General features: G+C 49.0%; 1 protein-coding gene across 4 annotated transcripts in view; it reads left to right on the top strand.

Annotated features, from left to right (window-relative positions):
• Positions 1 to 21,914, top strand: part of SSH2 (slingshot protein phosphatase 2) — a 91,721-nt gene extending 69,807 nt beyond the window's left edge. For 2 of the 4 annotated variants that reach the window (XM_015646575.3, XM_015646580.2), the window contains 10 exons: positions 1,078 to 1,146; positions 1,908 to 1,973; positions 2,995 to 3,189; positions 4,966 to 5,059; positions 5,187 to 5,315; positions 7,347 to 7,393; positions 8,777 to 8,923; positions 9,508 to 9,708; positions 13,773 to 14,616; positions 15,870 to 21,914. In XM_015646575.3, coding sequence (XP_015502061.1) covers positions 1,078 to 1,146; positions 1,908 to 1,973; positions 2,995 to 3,189; positions 4,966 to 5,059; positions 5,187 to 5,315; positions 7,347 to 7,393; positions 8,777 to 8,923; positions 9,508 to 9,708; positions 13,773 to 14,616; positions 15,870 to 17,837 — 3,760 coding nt within the window. In that variant the 3' untranslated portion in view covers positions 17,838 to 21,914. The remainder of the gene's footprint in view (positions 1 to 1,077; positions 1,147 to 1,907; positions 1,974 to 2,994; positions 3,190 to 4,965; positions 5,060 to 5,186; positions 5,316 to 7,346; positions 7,394 to 8,776; positions 8,924 to 9,507; positions 9,709 to 13,772; positions 14,617 to 15,869) is intronic. The other 2 variants (XM_015646576.3, XM_015646577.2) reach the window with 2 other exon arrangements.
• Positions 21,915 to 22,267: the final 353 nt, after the last annotated feature.

Below are 22,267 nucleotides of genomic sequence, written 5' to 3'. Positions count from 1 at the left end.
AACAGTACCACTAAAAATACCCTGGCCACCTTGGGAAGCCTTTTAAAAACACATCTTTCCATGAGCTCATCTCATGTTGTCAACAGAAATAGCTGCGTGCCGCAGTGTCTCCTGGTGCTGGGCACCAGGCGTGTGCATTTCCAGGGCTCCCTAGCTGGCCCTCCCTCTTCCTGCTCTTCTCTGAAGCTGGAGACTGGCAGGTGTGCTGGAACCTGGTGGAAATCTGGGAGCACCTGGTGCAAAGCATAAGAGCAGGAGGCAGTTGAATTCAGTTCTTCAAGATGCTGCTTTGATTATGGAGCAGTTTTGCAGCTTTATGAGATTCAGCTCTTTTCATTTAACAACCTGGAGCAGGTTGTGTTGTGTTCCCCCGCCCCTGCCTTATTTTCATCACTTGGTTTCTTCTTTTAACTTGACTTTTTGCTCAGCCTTACAGAAAGCTGGGGGCACTGTGAGGGCAGAGCAAAGCAGCTGAGAGAGAAGTGGGATTGCCAGGAGGTATCTGTATGGGATGGCTGTTGTGCTCATTCTTGAGGTGTGGGAGGGCAAAGAAGGGTCAGGAGTCAGCCACAGGTGATAGGCTGTGATTGCCAACCTGCCGTGCTGCCAGTCACCCTTTAATTGCATTTAATTGCATTGCTCTGCCCAGTCTCCAGCAGCTGTGGCTGAGGGACAAACAAGAAAATGAAGCTGTGGGTTGCAAAATCAGAGCTAGAACCAAACCTCTTGAGCCTGTGAGGGATTAATCTGTAAAGAAAGCCTTGAGCTAACCAAAGACTGAGCCCCCTCTGACCTTCTGCACAAAGTTCAATGTTTTGGGATCCTGTTTGCTCTTCTCCTGGATGTGTTAACCCTTTAAGCTTGCTTGAAAGGGTAGTGCTGTACCCTGAATCTGGTTGGTGATCCTTGTCAGGCCCCTGTAGAACAACACTGGCACTGTTTGTCACTGAATCAGCATTGGGAGTTTTCATTTTTTCTTTTTCCTAATGAGTACAAAAATATGTAACTGTTGCCATGAAGTTGGAATAATAACATGGTGCTGTAGTAGATAGACTGACTTTCTCTTTCTCACTGCAGTAGCACTTGTACAATGGGCTTGGTGCTGCCGCTCTGGAGCGACACCTTGATCCACCTGGATGGAGATGGGTGAGTGCCTTTTGTGTGTTCTGTGTTAATACAGCTTAGAACAAGGTGTATGGGGAAGGATCCCAGTGATTGCAGAGCTCTCACCATTCCAGCAGCCCTCCATTGTTGACCTGTATCGGGTTAGTAGGCTCAAAGGCCCTTAATCACAGTGGTTGTGGCAGAGAACACCAGTAATTGACTTATCTGTGAATAAACATGCACTGAGACAGTAGCTTATGTGTGTGTTTAAGCTGGAGTAAAGGAGCTTTTACTGGTGAGTGGGTGTGTAGTGAAAGCTCCTTAAAGGGATCCTATTATGTGTTCCTCCATCACGCTTTCAGCAGGCAGCACTCAGCCCAACAGAAAGCAATAATGATGTTTCTCTGCCAAATAGACACCTGACTTGCAGACTCCTGTTTGTGCCAGTTACTCAGGCTGTCCAGTGCAGTGCGTGGAATGACATTTCTTTCCTTGGTAGCTGCCTCAGGATCTCTTTAGCTGGACTCTGTTGCTCCCAGCTGTGGCACTGAATTTGTGTTGCCAAGGTAAACAGCACAGCCCAGCACTGTCCCACTGTCTTAGTTTCATTCCCAAACAGCAGCTGCTTAAAGAAGTTATCTTAGAGCTTTTAGTGTGCTATTTTGATCTGTTTGCTAGCTGAACTCAGCAGTGTATGCATAGGGCTAGACCTTTGCTATTCTAATGTGCTGCAGACTATCAGTTATTAACTAAAAAGTGACTTTTGGGACACATTTTTACTGTGCCCTTTTTCTTCTCACCAGAGGGTTCAGCGTATCAACAGATAACAGGGTGCACATATTCAAACCCGTGTCTGTACAGGCAATGTGGTAAGTACTTACTACAAGCTGTCCCAGTGATCCTTTTTCCAGATGTTTTGGCTGCTTAAGCTCTTAAAAACCAGGTGCTGCTTTATGTTACTGTTACCTTGAGACCTACTTGTGCAGTCAGAAGTTTCCTTCAGAGACAGGGAAGGAAGTTTGGTACCAAAGGAAAAAAGCCATGTAAGTGCTGGTGTACAGCAGCTTTGTCTCAGCTGAGGGCAGGAAGGAATTAGGGTAATTTTCCTTGCAAAGGGCTGCTGCTTTGTGCCCAAAGTCACATTGCTTTGAGTATATGTTTGAAATATTTTGAGATGTTCATTGTGATAGAGGAAAGAGAAGCTGCTTGCATTTTTCTTTCCTTTTAGGGTGGTTCATGTAGTGATCATAAAAGTATTTCTGGCTCAAGCTTCTTTGCATTGCAAAAATACATCGCCTGTCAGCGATGCTGCTGTCACCCCAGTGATTTTGACCTGGATCCTTCTGATCCCAGTCAAAGATTTAAAATAAGCTAAAAATAGGAGAGGGGGATTTCTTTCCCAGCAGCAGCTGAAGAAACTTCTGACATCCCTTGTGCAGTGAGAGAGGGCAGACACCTAAACATCTCAGTGCAGTCCTGAGCCCTTGATTGTGCATGTCTGATTTCTGGGTGTCCCTGCCCAGCACACAGGACAGCTGATGGCACAGTGGGAGCTGTCAGCACCCTGTCTTGGACACAAACTCAGTGTATCTTATTTAGGGCTTGGGTATTTGTAGCAGATTTTGGAACCAGAGACGTGGGTGCCTCTGCCCTCTGAATTGTGGGCACCTTCACTGCTATCCAAGCTTGTTTTGGGCATGCTCCAATTAAGACATGCAAGTTCTGGCAGCACGTGGGAATCCACAGCCTTGCAGGGCAGCCTCATGCACAGTGCCAGGGGTTTGTACCAGCTGATGGGATATGAGCAGCATCCTGGATTTGGCTGCTGCTTGGTGCTTGATACCAGCCTGAGGGAGAAATTATAAACCTGTAAGTGTTGTTCCTTGCTAGGTCTGCTCTGCAGAGTTTGCATAAGGCCTGTGAAGTGGCACGGAGCAACAATTACTATCCAGGGAGCCTCTTCCTCACGTGGGTCAGTTACTATGAGAGCCATATCAACTCGGATCAGTTGTCGGTCAACGAGTGGAATGCCATGCAAGATGTCCAGTCCCACCGGCCTGACTCGCCCGCCCTCTTCACAGATGTGTAAGTTGGGCTGGCTCTGCTGAGCCAGTGTTTGACTGTCCCCAAATGAGGAGAAAGCTTCCACAAGAGATTGCTCTTAATCAGGTATTAATTAGGAGAGGCTTCCTGTTCTGTGTAGTAAGTGGACTCCTGGTTAGGTAAACACCAGCACTGGAAATTTAGTGCTCCTGGGGCTCCCTTGCATCTCCTCCAGTCTCTGTTTTCAGTTCAGTTGTTTATCTCGGGCTTTAGGCTTGCAGACCTTTGCTTCTGCAAGGTAAGTCCCATGTTACTGGTGAGAGAGGTGTCTTGTCTCTGCTGGTTTTCTCCTCTTGTTCCAGGCCTGGAAGGAACAGGTTTCTCTGGACTTTGCTCTTACACTGCCATGTGTCTGACCACATGTTTAGACTAACATGGTCTTTCTATCCTTACTCAGTTAATTTTGATAAGAAGTGGAGTGTTTATGTATGTACTTCTGAGCCTTTAAGCTTAGAAACTTCCTCATCTCATCCATCTGAAACACCTAGGAATGGGGACAAAGAGCAGTGCAGGTTTTTGTTATTCTGAGGAGCTTAGCAAGTGTGGAGCAGGACAGTGTGCAGGTTCCAAGATGCCTCCAGCTAAATGCTTGGGTATCAGGTGATAGATGGTCCAAAACAGTGGCTGAGGTAAATGGGTAGACAATTTGGAAAGGCAAAATTTATAGTCTGTATCAACATTCAAGGTTTACCACCCCTGTCATTAGTAACTTCTGATGGTACTGATACCATATAACCTGAAAGGTAGTCTGTGACCAGATGTGGTGCCAAGTGTGAGGGTTTTCACTTGCCCCTTTTGTAATTACTTCACTGGCCCCAGCTGCTTTCCCAGGATAATAGTGCCTTTGGTTGATTTATGCTCCTAGATATTTCCTGTTGTTGGAATCCAGTGAGTGAATAATGATGCTAAGCAGTTGTTCAGCTGTGAACAAGTCTTCACACTTGATTGTTTTTTAATGTACAAGGCGGGTGGCTGAAAAGTTTTGGCAGGCTGACAGATTAATATTTTCTTGTAGCTTTTCATATATAAATTTTATCTAACCCACCCTTTCCCTGGTGGCACCTTGAAATTGAATGATTTCCTTGGGACACTTAAACAGCATTCTCTCAATGGAATCCTGAAATAATGCATGAGGTTAAAAGAACCAGGAACTTCCATTATTTTTATTTGTGAACCACCAGTTGAACACTTGCAATGTCCATGCCTTCCCCAACCTGGCAGCCTTCCAGAGAAAGGGTGGTGGAAGATTGTCACTGCTGGGTCCCTCCTAAAGATGCTGGGTGAGCCAGCCCCTTGCTGCTGCTCTGCTGCAGCTTCCCCTGGTGTTACTCAGGCTATTTTTGCAGCTGGTGATAAGGCCTCTGGCAGCAGAGGGGGGAGGAATGCAGAGGCTTAGCTGCCCTCATCTCTCCATGTAAGGAGTTTTGGAGCTGTTACCTTTCCAAGAAAGGTAGGGAGAGGCTTAGATATTGCTCCAGAGGGTATAATGCAGCCTTCCCAATTTAAATTTTACCAAATACCAGAGGTTCTCTGGATGACTACAATGGATTAGGAGCATTTAGTTGGTGGCTTTCATATACAACTGTGAATCTAAACTGGGCTTTACTGTCACCTGAATTCCCTCCAGCTGAGGACATGCCTGGGGGAAGTTGTGTGAGAGTCTGAGACTCCACAGAGTATGCATTCTTACACCTATTTTAAAAGTGTCATGAATCCAGTTTGTTTTCCCTCTCAGTGACTGTTGCTTTATTCTGACAGCCCAACTGAGCGGGAACGCACGGAACGGCTGATTAAGACCAAATTAAGGGAGATCATGATGCAGAAAGATTTGGAGAACATCACCTCAAAAGAGGTGAGTGGTGAGGGTGCAGCACTGGAAATGCTGTTGTGCAAACTAAAGAGCTCTGTGCTTCATGCCATGAAGAAAAACCAGAACAAAAGCTTCACATGACTTCCTTGTGTCCCTCCTACCCATGCAGATACGCACAGAGCTGGAGATGCAGATGGTGTGTAACCTGCGGGAGTTCAAAGAATTCATTGACAATGAAATGATAGTGATCCTTGGGCAGATGGACAGCCCCACACAGATATTTGATCATGTCTTTTTGGTGAGTTGTAACAGTGAATACAAAAGTAAGCACTCCTAACACTTTTCACTATTGACACAGGGGCCTCTGGAGAAAGTTAAAGGAATTCTGAAGGAGAGGTTGATTGATCCTGGGGTGAACAAGAGAGCCTGGCTTTTTGGCTCCACTAAACTTTGCCATGTAGCACCAAGCTGTAGAGCCTGTACCAAGAAGATGGAAGGGACAAGGTCTTAATTTTAACAGTTTTTCAGGGCTGTTTACATTGATGTAAGACCAGTTTTGTGTTTTAACTGTCCAGGGTATCCACATGCCAAGTTTTCTTATGTTTGGGAAAGGCATAACTATAGCAAAAAGGGAGGAGAGCTGTGTGACATCCAGGTGGAAAGCTCTGAGTTTGTGTGATCCAGGAGGAACAGAGTAATGTAACAAAGAATCTTGGAGATAAGTCACTTAAGGAAACACAAACATTTTGCTGTTTAATGTTTTGCTTGCTTAGTTGCTGCTGGGGCCTGTCTTAATTACTGCAGCTCCTTCTGGTGAGTCAGCGCTCCGCTGGATTTCCCAGCCCCAGAACCACAGACGCAAGTTTGGTTGGGCTGTCAAGCCTTTGAGGTTGGCTCCACTTTAAACAAAGCCATTCCTCTTGGACCAGCTGCTCTTTTCAAATGGAGAGGGCCTCTCCCAGTCTCTGGCTCAGAAGGGATGGTCTCTGTTAATGTGAGCACTCCCAGGATATCATGTTGGGGTAGAGCCAGGAAACTTGGAAGTACCTACGATGTAATGGATTTTTTTTTTTTTTGCAGACTATGTGTTACAAGGAGAGAGAGGGACCTGTTACAGGCTTATGGTGCTGGCCAAAAGGCAGCTGGATGCACTGCAGGGCTTGGAGTCTTGGCTCTGAGTGCATTTAATGGGGAGAAAACCTTTCAAGCAAGGCTCGCAGGCAGCACCAAGAGGAGCTGTGGTTTATGTGTGGAATAGAAGTGTTTGCAGAGCAGCTGCTGTGGTGAGGAGCGGTGCTGCTGGGACTGGGCACCAGCTTCACCCAGGAGTGTGTGTGCTGCAAGGCAGGGTTGTGTTGTGAGGGCTCAGAAAGACAAGGAGCTGTTTCCTTCCAGGTGGAGGCAAGAACCCTGTAGGATCCTATTTAAGGAGTGCTAAAAGAGCTAAGCAGGAAATAAGAGAACTGATGATGTTGGTAATTGTGGATTAAAGGACAGGAGAAAAGGCTTTCACCCCTGCAGCATTGTTCTCCCTACCTGTGGAAACTGATGGTTCCCAGGCCTGAATTAAATTGTGCTTCCTTGACTGAAAAAGGCAACATTAAACTGATTCTGGGCCTTGGTAAATACAATCAATCATTTTCATCTGGATCATCTTTCCATTTGGGAGCCATTTTAGGACAGGGAAGCAGAGAGCTCGTGCACCTTAAATTTTGAAGGAAGCCTTTGAGTGGTTTTGTTTTCAGTCAGGTTTGTGTTTGAGCAGGAAGCAAGCAGCTTGGAGGCCCTGCATGTGCTGCAGAGAAGAGGGGTTACCTAGACAGGGTCAGTTAAATGTCTTCATTTCTCTGCTCACATAGGCTTTGAACATGGGGAGAAGAGGTGTAACCCAAGTGAGCTTAGGTATTGCTGCTTTTGATGTTAAAGGTGGGTGTTTCATGTATAAAGAGCACCTGGATGGTTTTTAAATGCAGGCAGTTTCTCCTCTCTGGGGCAGAACTGGCAGCAGCCTTCAGGGAAAGGGTGGTCCTGTCTTGCTGAGGTTGATTTGTCAGCAGTTTGCAGGAAGTGCCAACACACAGTGCTGGGCTCTTGTTGGCAGAGCTGCTTCTTATTTCAGAAGGGATCTGGTTAATGGAATGAGAGGAAGTGCTGAACATCAGTCCTGGTTATCACTTGTGTACCCCTGTGCTCAAAGGACCCCCAGCTCGCCATCCCTTGGCTGGTCAGCTTCCTGCTGTGGTTCACTGATGACCATTCCCTCCCTCCACTAGTGCCTGGCCATGCCTTCCTTCTGCCTGATGTGTCCCTTTGCACGTTTTCCCTGCAGGGCTCAGAATGGAATGCCTCCAATTTGGAAGATTTGCAGAACAGAGGGTGAGTAGGTTCGGACCATCAGCTTAACAGCAAGAGCCTGGCCTTAACACTTTTCTATGCAACAAACTCTATTCCATACCTGCTGTGTAACCTGAGTCTTACTTTAGGGTTTGCAGATCCAAACAAGCTCTTCCTCCAAACTCCTTGTCCCAGAAACAGGCACCCTGAAGTAAAAGAATCTTACTTCTGACCTTGACTAACATCTCCAAGCAAACAAAGGAAGGCAGTAAGCTTATAGCTATAGGTAGTAAAAAGCTGCAATTACTGAACTGGATGCTGCATAGTTGGCTCCATGCCCTCAGCCCCAGCCCATGGTTGTGGTCTGATTACAGAGGCACTTCAGACCTCCAGGCTGTGGCAGGAAGGAAAATGTGGAGAAGAGCATTTGTTCCTCTGAGTGGGGCCCAGTAGGAAGTAAAATCCTGTAGCTCTCAGGCTGAGCACTGCTGGGTTCCTCTGTTTCCTGCCCTTTCTACTTTTCAAGTTTAGATTATCCTTTCTCTAGACCAGGTGGTTATAAGCACCAAGATTGTGCAATTAAATAATTATTAATGGGTTTGGCTTATTTGTGCCAAAGCAGTGGAAAAAACTAATCAGGCTGGTGAACTGATAGTGTAATTCTGTACCTCAGAAATTCAGCCTGGCAAAATTGACTCTTCTTGGTGAGCTCAGGGTCTGCTGTGGTTTCCTTGAGTCCAACAGGTCCTACATGATTGCCAGTGATCTCATACCTGGCTGGGAAAAGGGATGTCACTCTGTTGCAGTGATACTCTCTTGTTCTGCCTGGTACCCCAGCATGAGTGCATTTCATAAGCATCTTACAAGTAACCCTCAGGGCTAAAAATACTGAATGCTGTATACATAAATATCACATGCTTTCTCTAGCAGTTTCCTTTCCAGAAAATTTAGGGATAAGAAATAAATCCTCCCCAGTGGCTCATTGTCTGTTACATCTCTCTGTAGTTACTTCATGTGTTTGTTTTGCTCTGGTGTTACTGGGAGGCTTAGTCTTCCATCTTGCCATGGTTTTGGTGCAGCAGAACAAGTGTTTCATAAAGGGGCTTGGAGAAAATGTGCAAACACTGATTGCAGGAGCTCCTGTGGCACAAGTGTTGCTGATAAGTGGAATAGAGGTGGTGAGCAGTATGACCTGACATTGTGCAGAGCAAGTTTCTATCCATGGATCTCTGTTATCAGGCTCTAAACTGCCGAGCAAACCCTACCTGTGTTAGCTGCTGCTTCCTTGCATTAATTCCTGGTTTCCCAGGAATTTTGTTGAAGAGTGCACTTCCAAATACCCTTGGCAGAGCAAGACAAAACTGCAGTGTAGCAGTGGGCCATCTCTCTGAAGTGGCTGTGTTTCTCTCTGCTGTTCCCATGCAGGGTACGGTACATTTTGAATGTGACTCGAGAAATAGATAATTTCTTCCCTGGGCTCTTTGAATACCACAATATCCGGGTTTATGATGAAGAAGCTACAGATCTTCTGGCTTACTGGAATGATACCTACAAATTCATCTCCAAGGCAAAGTAAGTCTTTTCAGAAAACACAACACACTCATTTAGAAGATATATATACTAAGCATTTTGTTTTCCTGATGGTTTTCTTAACTGCTTTTCCTCCTTGCCTACCTGGCATCACAGCATTTTCATTTTGTGGTTTGCAGTAGAAGAACATCACTGTGCTAAAGACTGTCCTGAACTGCTTAGTATCTCTCTGGGATATGTTTCTAAACTGTGACACCATGTTTGTGGTACAGATTCTCTTTTCATTTGGAATACAGCTTGATGCCAGTGGGCCATTTGGGCTGAGTTCAGGAGTGCCACACTAGTCTTCAGAGGTTTTCCTGTATCTCTGTGCTTTTCCGCTTTGCTTCAGAAGAGCTGATGCAACAGAATCTCTTAGGAATATTAATAAGACCTTTTTCTTCAGTTTCTTCGTGTGTTTTGCTCCAGTTTATAAATTAGATTATCAAATCACATCCCAGACTCCAGCTGTGGCCACAGTGTTGAAAATATGTTTGATAACGCTCTGGTAAAGAACTTACTGCTTTCTTAAGCTTGTCAGATGTTTTCTGTTTAGTCATCCTCTTTTGTTCTTTCTCCCACTTCAGGAAAAATGGTTCTAAGTGCCTGGTGCACTGCAAGATGGGAGTGAGCCGCTCAGCATCCACGGTGATTGCCTATGCCATGAAGGAATATGGCTGGAACCTGGACAGGGCTTACGACTATGTGAAAGAAAGGCGCACCGTCACCAAGCCCAACCCCAGCTTCATGCGGCAGCTGGAGGAGTACCAAGGGATCCTGCTGGCCAGGTGAGTGGAAGGAATTATCCTGATTATCCATCTTAAGGCATAACACTTCAGTGGTTGACTCCATTCTTTTAGTCAGAGCTTGTATCACTGTGTTGTGCAAGCGCGGGATCTTAAGAAAGGATCTCTGTTCTCAGGGTTATCTCAGCTGAGCCTGGGAAAATGGGTGTAACAAGGAGCTGTCAGGAAGCTGTTTGACTTCTAGGATGTTTGGTTTTTGGAAAGTAGCATCCCATGAAGTGTTATCTGAGTGCAGCATTCAGAGCCATGCAGGCTCCAGCAGAGATAAGTGATGTCCCTGTTGCTTGTAACATCACTTGGCAGGGAACTCGCATTGTCCCCTCACAGTTCCCTGTTGAACATGCCCTTCCTCAGCAGCTGGTCTGGTTTTATTTAGATCCTTTTGGTAAGTGTTGGTGTGAGGGGAGGGGACAGGATGTTCTGTGCATTGCAACAGTGGTGTTTATTCCTGCCTGGAATCCTGAGGCTGGTCTGGAGCTGGGCCTGGGTATGGGCAAGTGTGTTGTAATCCCAAGCCTATCACCTGACTAGCAAAAAGACATAAATATTGCATGTTTCTAGGCTGTGTTAAGCAATGTGTTCACGTGATCAGCTGGAAGGAGGTAGTGATACTGTGTTTTGCCAGATTATGGTATTTTGTTTGGGATCCTGGTGTGCTTTGAAAGCAGATCTGCAGCAGAGTTACCCAATCTGAGACTCCTGCCACAGGAGCTGGATCTTAGCAGGTTTGGACCAAAGTAAATAGTAAATTTTGAAGCTTTTTTGGTGCTATTGGGACATGCCTTCTTTTTGTAGAATCCAGTCCAGCCGTTGTTTTATATGCTGTTACAGCAGCTCTGTCACTCATGTACTGTTTTTAAGGGAGCACTTCTTACCTCTGTCCCCTGCTTGATTTTGTCCCTTTATGTCTGTTCTATCCACTTGCAAAGACCTCAGTTCTCTTTCATTTTAATACCTTTTCCATCCTCCTTTGCTCTCCACCCGTTCCCAGTGTTTGTTGCTGGGCCAGGCCTGGATTCCCAGTTTTTACACCAACCCCTTGGTGTAAGCTCCCCTGTCCCTGGAGTGTGCTTTTTCTTTCCCTGTCTATACAGGAAAACAACCTCAGGCTTCTCCAAACTTTATCCCTGACCAGGTGCACCCACAGGATCTTCATCCTCCATCTCTTCCCATGCCTGCCTTCCTCTCTCCTACTCCCCAAACCCTGCCTGCCATAGTGACCCTCTTTCTTTCTAAAAAGCAGCCAAGTGCTATCAAGTCTCAGGACAGATCACATGGAATAGACAATTTTAAAAAATGGTGCCCTGCTGGACTGAAACCCTTTGAGACAGATACCACACCTGCCTTCGATGCCTCATGTGACACTAAACATGCTGCTGGCACCAGTTAGTAAAGGTCAGTGCTAAACTCTGGGCCAGAGATGACCTGAGCAGTGTGATGTGCATTGAGCAGACTGGGAAATTAGATCTCATTAGATTGGATGGAGAAAAAGAAGCTTTTTAGGTGTGAGAAACACACCAGCAGGTTGGTGAGCACCTGTGAGGAGCTCTGGTGTGGGAACAGCTGGTATCTCACATCTTCAAGCCCAACCTGGCAGTTGGTTTGGGTCATCTGCCAATCTGGTAGCTTGTGACATGCCTGCAAAGACACCCTGTACAAACATTTTGGTTAGGGATTATTTTTTCCTGTCTTTTAGTAATTTATTTTTTAGAGGTATATCTTTACTGCTGCCACCATTTGGCATGTGGCCTCCCACTGAAGTACAGCCTTGCTCCTGACCTACTCTGCAAGTCCCTGTACAATGGCACAAGCAGGATTACTTGTGAGGCGTTAAAAAATGCAAGAGCAGTGCGTTATATCTGTGTAGGATGAAAAAGTCTGCAGTAAATGAAGCTTCACTGAAGCAAGGAATTCTCTGTGCTGCAGAAACTGTCCCTCCTCACCCACTTCCTCTCTCAGCTCCAAACTGGTTTTTTTCCTCTTTCTTTGTGTTATTTAGCTTTGCCCTCTGGCCTCTGGCTGCCTTGTTTATTGCTGCAGTATTCCAGGACAGGTAGAAAAAACAAAACCAAAAAAACAACAGATTGACACTCATGTGACTGCTCCAATTTCAGGGGGAAGGTATGTGAGGGCAGCCATGTGCTCATACTATCCAGTTACAGTTTTGTGCTGGGGTTATAGCAACTGGGATATGTTTTCAGCTGTAAAATGAAAACCCCCTGCCTGCTTTTAGTCACAACAAGAAGTGTGTTTTGCTCTTTGGGACTGTCATACTTCCTGGGGTTAGTTAAATTGTCCCCTCCCTCTGTTGATAAACACTGCAAGACTGAGCCTGACCTGTTTCTGTTATTAGTTATAGATAAGTTACAGGAAATCAGTGTTTGGGATCTCCTGTGCCTTGTGCAGCTTGTGAATCAACAGCAGTTTCATACCCAAGCCTAGAGAGCTGGTGGGAGGTGTGGGGGACTCCTGGTCCAAAGCTGGTGTGGGTAAAAGCTCACCAGGAATGTTGCCCAGGAAGGTCAAGAGGCAGCTGTGGACTCTGGGAAGAGAAGTGGGCTCCTGTTCTCTGATCCTGCACCTCATGCAGGTTGTCAGACTGAGGAAGTGTCACACTGGATAGCACAGCACACCTCTGCCAGTTGTGCTTGACATCTGGTTTGGTCCTCAGATGTGTGCCAGTTGCTCACACAGGAGGGTAATTTTCACTTTCAAAATCAAATGTGCAGCAGAGAGTTGGATTTGAGCACTGAAGTGCCCTCAGAAAACACCAGCAGCTCCCCAGGTTGTGTGACCAGGGATGTCAGATGATATTCCACACAAAGCCCAAGCAAGAACCTGCCTCAGGGACAAACCTGTTTCTGCTGCCAGTGTCAAACCGCTCCAAAACCCATTGGAGACAGAGCATGTGCATCCCAGGACAGTGTCCTTGGCCTCTGATCTTGGCTCTCCTGTCCTGTGAAAGGCCCTGTGTCACACAAGGTTGTCACTGATTATAGGGTTGGAAATCTGAATCTGCCATGGATTCTTTTCCTTAGCTGTTGGGTACCCACAACTGAACTGGTACATGGTAATTAGCTCAGTACCATCTGTTAATTAACTTAACGTGGCCACTGGATGTGTCTGGGAGTGCCTGCTCATGCTAGCAAGGGACTGGAGGGGTTTTGCAAGCTCTGTAGCTCCAAGGAGGTTTCTGTGGTTTCTGTGTTCCTCCTAGGGGCAATGGGTGGAAACACATCCCTGTGGCCATGGCCACTCAGCAAACCCTGGCAGCCTGGGCTAGCTCTGGCATTTCATGGCAAGAAGTTGCCTGCAGTGCTGTCTGTAAGCCCAGGTGCATGGGTTGGGGTTTTTGGCAGGTGGAGATGAGGAAGGTGATGCAATGCCACTGGCAGTTACTTGGCCTTTCCATGGCTCAGACTTTCCTAAAGGGGCTTTCCAGGAGCTGGAGGAGTTCTGAATTTCCTTCCTGTGGAAGGTGGGTGGTAATTTGGGCTGTGTGTTTACTGTTGAGGATGTCTTGTGTGGTTTTGCACACACCTGCCTCTACTCATCCCACTCTATCCCTTGGTTACAAGCACCAGTTATTGGTGACTGAAGCTATTCAGAGAAGGAACTGTGAGGGAAGTTGGACTTTACTCAGTGTCCACCACCTGTTTGTGTCCAGCACGAGGGGTTCTCTGTCTTCTTGTCACTGCTCACCAGATAGCAAATGGAAAAGTGCTGTGTGAGAAAGGACCAAATTCTGCAGTCAGTTAAACATTGCATTTGTTGTGCTGATGGATCCAGCACTGCTGAGGAATAGGGAGGGGTATGTGGAGCAGAATGATGCCGTGGAATTTAGCTCCTGGAAAGTGGTTTGCTACTGGATCAACTTCTCCAGCAGCAGGTCTGGCCCTGAACTGTTCAGGTGAAGTCTCAGTTGTGGTCAGTGACTCCAGCATTTGGCAGTTTTTGTTGTAGGTTGTGTCCTCTTACAACCAGGTGGATCTGGCTGTGGTATGTAGAAATTACTCACTCTTTTCCTTTGCTCTCCTTCCCCGCAGCAAACAGCGGCACAACAAACTCTGGCGCTCACACTCGGACAGCGATCTCTCGGATCACCACGAGCCCATCTGCAAGGCTGGGCTGGAGCTGAACAAAAAGGAGATCACCACTTCAGCTGACCAGATCTCAGAGGCCAAGACCAATGACAACCAGCAGCCCATGTCTCCCATCTACTCAGCTGAGCTGGACAGGGAGCAGCAGCTCCCGGAGGATGCAAACATGATCGAGGATGTGTGTGTGAAGGAGAGAAGGATCCACTTAGAGTTTACTTGCAGAGACTTCCACGCTGAGCAGATGGAGGACAAGCTGAACCTGAACAACATCAATGGCTGTACAGCAGGGTGTTGTGTAGACTCTGTCCCCCCTGACAACTGCCGTGCTTCTGAGGCCCTAATGCAGCTCCAGCCCCCCTTGGAAATAACTGAGTTTCCTGATCTGACAGTGGATGACCTAGAAAAAGATGCCCTTAAGCCTGATATGAACGTGCACTTGGTTCCCATGGAAGAATTCACTTCATGTTTAAAAGACTTCCCCCAGTCCCCAAACCAAAATTCCCCAGGTCTTCAACAGAACCCTCAGCCCGAAGTGACAGACCTCAGCACAGACAGGATTGATTTCTTCAGCGCTTTGGAGAAATTTGTGGAGCTCTCCCAGGAGAGCCGGTCACGCACCTGCTCCCATTCCAGGCCAGAGGAGCAAGGGACTGGGAGAAATGGGGTCTCCAGGGTGCCAATGCTGGAAGTGCCACCTGCTGCAGATGGGGGTGCAGATGCTCGAAGGAACAGCCCTGGAAACTCTCCTCAGGCATCCGATGACTCTTCTGCAGACGAAGAGCAACAAAAGGTTAAAATAACTTAGTTTTTTTAGGAACTGCTGCTTGACCCTATCTGTGGGCTGGTTTTTGCTGTGGGGTGGCTGCGGATGGGATTTTCTTGCCCTGCTTTCACTGGACACAGTGTTTGGGGAGGGATTGCTAGATGCTTCTCCCTTCCTTCACTTTTAGATACTTGCCCTTTTCTGCACTTTTTCCTTAAACATCAGTTTGCTGGCATTGGCAGGGCCATGAGCTGACCTTGACCTGACTTGCTGTGCTGTTCTCATGAGAAATTATTTTTGAGTTTTGCATCAGGAGAGCAGAAAGGTGGGACTTGATCCATTAACATACCCAGACCCTGAGCCCAGCCAGCATCCCCAACTTGCACAGATATTTATCTGAGTTGAGAAATCCACCAAAGAATGAAGCAAAACTGGCCTATTTCCCTGGTTGGGAAGCACCAGCATTGGGGTAGTAAATTAAGGCAGGTGTAGAGCTTCCACTGCTGGAGGAAGAAATTAACCTGTCCAGGTGATTGGGATTGGGCACATCATGGCTCACTTCTCCTGGGTAGAGAGATGGTCTTGAAAAAATTTAGTAACCTCTAAATTTAGGTACCTTTTTCTCATAATTGCTTTTCAGCCTCCAGGACTCTCATAGGGATTGATGATGTCTGGGGCCATCACTTTCTGGGAGCTTCTCTTATTTAAATTCCATCCTGCATTGTTTGAATCTTTTCCATCTCCATGTGAGGCAGTAAGGCTCTTCCAAATATAATAGACCAATGCTCTCTCCTGTGATTTGGCAGAGAGTGTCTGTGGGGATTGGGAGCTTCCCTGGCCATTTTGCTCTGGGAAACCAGAACATTTCAATGCTTGGTCATTCGTTTTGCTGTACTTCCGTCTGCTCCATACATGAGTGGAATTTGTCATGTTTTCAGTTCAAAATGGTACTTTGAGCAATATTAAGATTCTTTTTGTTTGTTGGACTTCTTTTCATTTAGAAAAACAAGAAAGCTACCTTTTCCTTGGAGTTTGTTGCAATTAAGATCGTTAGATCTTAGTCTAAGTGAAAATCCAGCCTGGAGTATGTTAAATTCCATTTTAGAGACAGTAAAAAACCTCCATTAGTGATCGCTGCTCTTGTTATCTCTCTCCACACACTGCCACATGCTTTTTTGTTCCTCTGGGGATGTGCACCCCCATTATCTCTAACCTGCTGCTGTTTGCTCCATGTCAGTACAGCTGATACACTCTGTAATTCTCCTGTTTGTGTGTTGCAGGAGGTCCCTGAGCTGCCTGGTGCAGGTCATCTCACAAGATCCCACTCAGAAAATGCCATTTCTGTGAAGGAAATTATCACAGAGATCGAATCAATCAACCAGGGAGCAGGACCTGCCCAGCAGAAAGAGGGTTCAGCCAACCTCAGCCAGACACCAAAGAGGAACACGGTGCATGACCTGCCAGTGGAGGTGATTTGGGCATCAGAAAAGTTGGAACAGAGTGAAGGAGCCTGTGCTGGACACCAGGAAAAGGAGAAGGACCCTCTGCCAACTGAGCAGGAAGAAGCCCCGTTTCTGCAGCTGTCTTCTGGTAAATCAGACTTGGAGGAAAGCAGCTCTGGTGGGGAGCAGCAGGAGCCTCGTGGCTCCATCAACCCTGAGCCCAAGTGGTGCCCGGGCTCGGTCCGGCGAGCCACGCTGGAGTTCGAGGAGCGCTTGAGGCAAGAGCAGGAGCACCAGCACACGGCCCCAGCCTGCACCTTACCCACCCGCAAGAACTCCAGGAACGACTCTCCTGCTGCTGAGCTCCTGCCACGGGGGAAGAGCGAGGAGCCACCCCTGGAGCTGGCTCCGGAGGGGGACAAGGCTCAGAGTCCAGGTGCTGAGGAGCTGCTGCTGCCTCCTGGGGCAGAGCAGCCTGTGGGCAGACACCTGCCTGCACCCCTCGGCCCCCCTGCCCAGGAGTCCCTGCCCGCAGAGCCCAGCCCGGGGCAGGGGGGAGCAGCACAAGAGTGCAGGACAGTGGTCTCATTTGGCAGGACAGAGGAGCCATCCCTGTCCTCCCTCCTCCCAAAAAGAATCGAAATCATCGAATACACCCTCACGGTCAGGCCTGCGGAGCAGGGCCCCGACACAAGCTGTGAGCGGGGCAGGCTGGCTGCAGCCACCCCATCTTTAGATGAAAACTTGAACCCCTCGATGTGCTTGGAGAAGGCTCCAGCAGATCCCTCGCTGCCGGAGCATGCGGTACACAAGCAGGCCGTCTTCACCGTGGGCAGCCCCAGCAAGGAGGGCAGTGAGGTATCTGCTCTCCTTGGTGCTGCTCCTCCCTCTGCCCAGGTGACCTGTCCACCTTCAGCCAGCCTCGAGCGCTCTCCTCACCCCTGCGTCATTCACCTGGAAGGTGTCACTGAGCAGAGCACGGGTACGGACGATGAGCCGGTCACGCCGTGTGGCACCGAGGGAGACGCCACTCTCCCGTTCAGGGACGGTCCCAAACCTCTCTGTGGGGGCGGTGCTGGCATCTCGAGGCAGCTGAGCAGCGAGGACTTGAGCAGGCAGCATGCTGAAAACACGGACCTTCTGGACATCTCGTTCCTGTGTTACAGCCTCCCTCACAGCTCCAGCAGCCTCAGCGTGGAGGAGCGCTCCAGCAGCCCCAGGCCGGTCAAACAGCGGGCAAAGGAATTAGAGGCTCGGATCCGGCATGCGGGGCTCACCAGACCCTCCCACATGAAGCGCTCGGCGTCCCTGGCCAAGCTGGACTGCCTGGACCTCTCCAAGGATGATTTACACGACAGGGAGTCGGCCTCTTCCAATGCCAACCCGGTGCTTCTCACCTGCGTTGCCCTCCGTCGAGGTTTTCGTGGGGGGAGGTTGGAGAGGGGCTCAGAGAGCACCTGTGGGAAGCATCAGCTCTCCTCCCTGGAGCCCACTAAGCATTTTGTGGAACAGCTCAGAACAGCCGAGTGCATTGCCCAGAGCAAGCCGGTGGAGAGGCCGCTGGCTCAGTACGCCAAAGAGTGCAGCTCCAGCCAGCAGAGTTTGTGTTCCAGTGCGGATCCAACGTGGACTAGCTCTGGGGAGGGCACTCCATTGCTCCAGGTGCAGGTCCTGGACTCCTTGTCTCCATCTCAAGCTCTGGCTGTCGCCCCGCGGCAGCAGCACGGGAGAACTCACCCTCTGAGGAGGCTCAAAAAGACCAATGACAAAAAGCGGACAACCAATCCCCTCTACAACACGATGTGATCCTGAGCCCTTGGCTGTGATTTCTTACCCAGAACCTGTGGTGTTGCTTTCACACAAGGGGGCAGGTGTAATATAAGGAACATGCACTTTATTGGTTAATTTTATATATATTGTCATTTTACTGTTCCTGGCGCATGTAGGTGTGGGTTGGTTCTTCTGTGTGTGACTCCGACTGCAGGACTGTTTGGGTTTAACTGAGATAACCTCAAATGTTCTTTTTTTATTATTGTTGTTAGTTTGTTTTAAAAGAACACCTTTATCATGAGAAAATTAATGTTGGCTTGCTTTGGCAAGATGGAGTTTTGCTTACAACCAGATCCTAGTTCCTAACTTGAAATTTCCCCATGCCTTGAAATGATTCTGGGTAGTTGGTGGGGTGAGAGCCCCTGTAAATGTGAAGGTTGTGCCAAGGTCCCTTTGTTTGGCCTTTCTTCTATTCTGCAAACTGGAACTCCGCCGTGCTGGCAGATCCCTCACAAAGATGCTTCAGGACAAATGCCCTGGGCTCAGTTCAGCTGGTGCTTCCCTGTAAGGAGCACACAGGGGTAAATCTTCTCAATGGACGAGCTCTAATAACCCTGGGCAGTACCAAGACCAGCCCTCCTATTTGCCACGGGGCACACAGAGCTCTCTGCTCTGTGCTGAGGTGGGGCAGAGCTCCTCCAGGAGCTGTCACCTCTACCCCCAAAGCCAGTGTTCTTTTAAAACAAACAGCTCATTAGGGTTTTAACCCTCCCATTACTTGAATACTGCTGTGGGCCTTCTAAGTTCATGGCCATATCATCTGTCCTCTGCCCTCTTCCTACTGCCTGCCCTCTGCCCCAAAGCTATTCTTGTGCTGCCTGAGTTTCCCTCTCCTCTCTGCCGTGCCCACAGGTGTTTCTGGTGGCTCCCAAAACTTGAGCTGTTTTTGTTACATGACATACTGCCCTTAATGCAAAGCTTTCTTCTCTCTGCTGTCACTCCTAACTCCAGACCCAGAGGGAAAATCTTTTCTGGAAGTTTTTTCTTCTTTTCTTTTCTTTTTTTTCTTTTTTTTTTTTTTTGCCTAAATTGTATATATGATATTTATATGAATTTCTTTTTCTATGGTTTTAAAAAAAAAAAAATAAGGGCAAGACTTTATTCTGTAAACTGGAAAACAAACCCACCTGACTCAAACTCAGTGCTGTTCTTTGTGATCTGCACAGACATGGGAGTGGATTTGACATTATAAGCTGTCTTCTCTTTCCAAAAGTGAGCCTCAATGCCAAATGTGTCCCTTCTCCTCCAGTCCTGTGTGAACCCCTGTAATCCCACTGTGGAGGGGCACTGTGTGTGTGCCCATCTCCTTCCTGCTTGAAGCTGGGTTCCAGGAGTGCCAGTTGGATGTGGAAACCCTTTGGCTGCTCTGAGCCATTCTGCAGGTTCTTGCTTCCCTGGAGAAACTCTGTGTGAAGGTTCTGCTCCATATTTCAGCAAATTATTTTGGGGTTTCTGAGCAGTTTGGCTAAATAAGAGCTCCTTGTTTCTATCTGGGTGCATCAACAAGTTGTCCCTGTGCTGTAGGAGCAGAGGGAAAGGCCAAGGGGAGCTCTGGGTCCTGTCCACAGTCCCGTGGCATGTCCTGTCTGAGCTGGTGCTTGGCTGGAGCCCAGACCTGCCCTCTGGGGAGGAGCAAAGCAAAGAGAAGATGCAGAATGGCTCAGGCTGCTGAAACCCAGCATGGAGAGGAGCAGCAGCCAAGCACATGCCTAGAAAGCAACCTTAAAGCTGCAGACCCTTGCAGGCTCAGATGGGACAAACCCTTTTGAGCTGGAGAGGAGTGCACAGCAGTGGAGCGCTCTGGAGTATTGGGAAGCAGCATGTGCCTGCCCTGGGGAAGGTGTGTGTGGCATCCTCAGCCCACAGCTGGTTGGCAAGGTAATGCCACCTTGCTGCCCTCTCTGTAGCTCCCAGGGGTCTTTCTGTGCTGCCTTGCAGTCTGGGCAAGGTCTGTGAGTCAGCCACGAGCACTGTCCCTTCCTTTCCTGAACTCTACCCGTGCTGGAGCACAGCCCTGTCCTGGGTCAAACAGCTTGTCATCCCAGGCCATTTCAGTCACTAGAAGTCACCCAAGCCCCCTGGCCCAGGAGGCCAGATCCTTCTTTGGGATGGTGAAAAACATGTGGCTTCTAGCCTTCTCCAGCTGGCTCCGGAGCCAGGCAGACACTGTGGAAAGGCCAAGTGGCTCATGTCATCTGGAGAAGGACAGGTTCAGCCCTTGCCTCCCCTACAAACTTCACCAGGCCCTACTGCCCACTGTTCTGACTCCGAGGACATGCCTGCCTGTGCCTCCACGGGTGGAAGGGACTGGTTGCCATCAGCTTGCCTTGCGTTGGAAGGTGCATGCTTGGCTGGCAGCATGTCCTGGTGACAAGGATCTGCTGGGCAGGGAAAAGCCCTGTGTAGAATTTTTTCACTTGAGAAGGCACGAGGAGGAGGAAAAGATCAGGTTTCTTTGCCCAGCTTGATCTCAGGAGAAATGCCCTCTGGGAGGGGTTTTCAATGCAGACCAGAAATGCTGCTTTCTTCCAATACTCAGCTGCTCTCCGGGTGCTTCAGCTGGGCAGAACAGCAGAGGGGCAGAGGCCCCTGCAGGGAGGTGTTTTGCTGTCCCCTTGTCCTTGGCTCTGGCCCAGCACAACTGGTTTTTCTCTGAGAAGGCTGTGGGCAGGCAGAGGGAATCAGGAAAGGTGGTTCTCTTACAGAGTGATGAAGGCCTTGGAGGTCTGGAGGCTCTGAGTGGGATGGCAGGACAGGGACGGACTGGAGGGATATGGACCTCCTTTTCCAGTGTCTGGGCAATGAAGCCACCAAGCCCTTGGCATCAGAGGTCTCTGCTGGGGACGATTGTCCCTTCTCCATGCTGGTGGCTCGTGGGAGGGTTCCTGTGGCCACCCCACAAGAGCTTCTTGTGACCCACTGAGCACCATAGGGAGCAGCAGCACCTCCAGGGTGCTCAGCAGCTGACAAGCCTCACGGTAGAGGGGGGTTGGGAGACACGTGTTGTTTTAAGGGCATTTTTGTACAAAGCAACTGTTCTTTGGTCTCTGGCGAAGCCTCTCGGAGGACGCTTTATTGTTTACATTGACTCCTGTACAATATCCCAGCCATCGCTGCCCCGTCCCGGCCGTACTGTAACATGTGAGCCTTGCACAAACGGACTGTGTGTGTGAAACTGGTTCTACACTGCGTTCTGTTGCACTCGGTGGTGTGTGTGAATGGTGCGTGTGTGTGAGTATGTGTCTGGTCTGCTTGAGAAGTTGTGACTTGTACAAATCTCTCCCCTCTCGGCCCTTTCCTGGGGGCACGGTCCCAGCAGGTGGCAGGAAGTGACACTGCTTCTGGGTCACTTGGATGTTTAAACGGAGCAGGGATTAGCTCCGTGTCCCTCTGCCAGCAAAGGGTGGAAGGGATCCTGCCCCAGCTCCGGCTGCTCTGGGGACATCCTGGGAGGAGCGAGCTGGGAATCCGTGGCCACAGGGGCACTGCACCTGCCGGGGGCTCCAGGATCCTCGCGGCTCTCTGGCAGGAGGAAGCCATACCGACCGCAGGGCCCTGCTCCCCGCACGGTGCATCCTGCCTTAATCCAGTCCTGGCTCCACACAAACCCCCCACTTCTCCCCAAGGGGGCCCGAGCCCTTGGTGTGGGGCAGGTGCTGGCCTGGTGCAGGAGGGTCCGGGCTGGTGCAGGGCTCGGTGCCTGTCCAGCAGTGCTGCCAGAGGTGCTAACAGCCCACCCGCGCTGCAGACTTCTCTGATGGCACGAGAGAAGGTGCCAGTGCCTTTTATTTTCCTTTACGGAGATGTGACGTCCGTGTGCTGGTTTATAGAGATTGTCCATTGCTGAGCAGCTGGCGGTGGGGTTGTGAATCAGGGAGGGGAGCACTTTTGTCCGACCCTCCTGGATTCTCCTTGGTGGCTGGGATCATCCCCTTTCCCCTTAAAGACTTTATGACCGATGTGCTCAACTGTTTTTAAATGTGAACTTGTGCACTGATGTGCAGATTCAATGGTCTTGTTACTGAATTAATAAAAGTTTTATTTTGAAGATGACAAAGGTGTGTGGCTTCCTGTTTGGGATCAGGGCTGGGCGAGAGGGAGTGATCTGCGCTGCTCTCAGAACATGGCATGGCAGCAGGGATCTAGAAAGCCAGAGCAGGGTTGTTCTCTCTGATGGATGGCCCCATCCTATTCCTATTCCAAGTGATGGGGCAGTGCTTCCAAGCAAGAGGTACTTCCAGATCATTCCCTGCAATTGCAGGGAAGATTCCTGAGGTTGTGTATTTAAAACTGTCAGGAGGTGCACTGTAGGTGCTCTCCTTGCACTGCTGCAGACACCAGAGCTGTGAGGAAGGGTCCTGGGTTTAAGCTCCAGGGGGATGTGAGGTTTTAGCTGGACACTGGAC

Source organism: Parus major, chromosome 19 (genome assembly GCF_001522545.3).
Source record: "Parus major isolate Abel chromosome 19, Parus_major1.1, whole genome shotgun sequence".
In the NCBI taxonomy this organism is placed as follows: Eukaryota; Metazoa; Chordata; class Aves; order Passeriformes; family Paridae; genus Parus; species Parus major.
The sequence above is the reverse complement of the archived record's forward strand: the minus strand, read 5'-3'. Positions and strand labels throughout refer to the sequence as shown.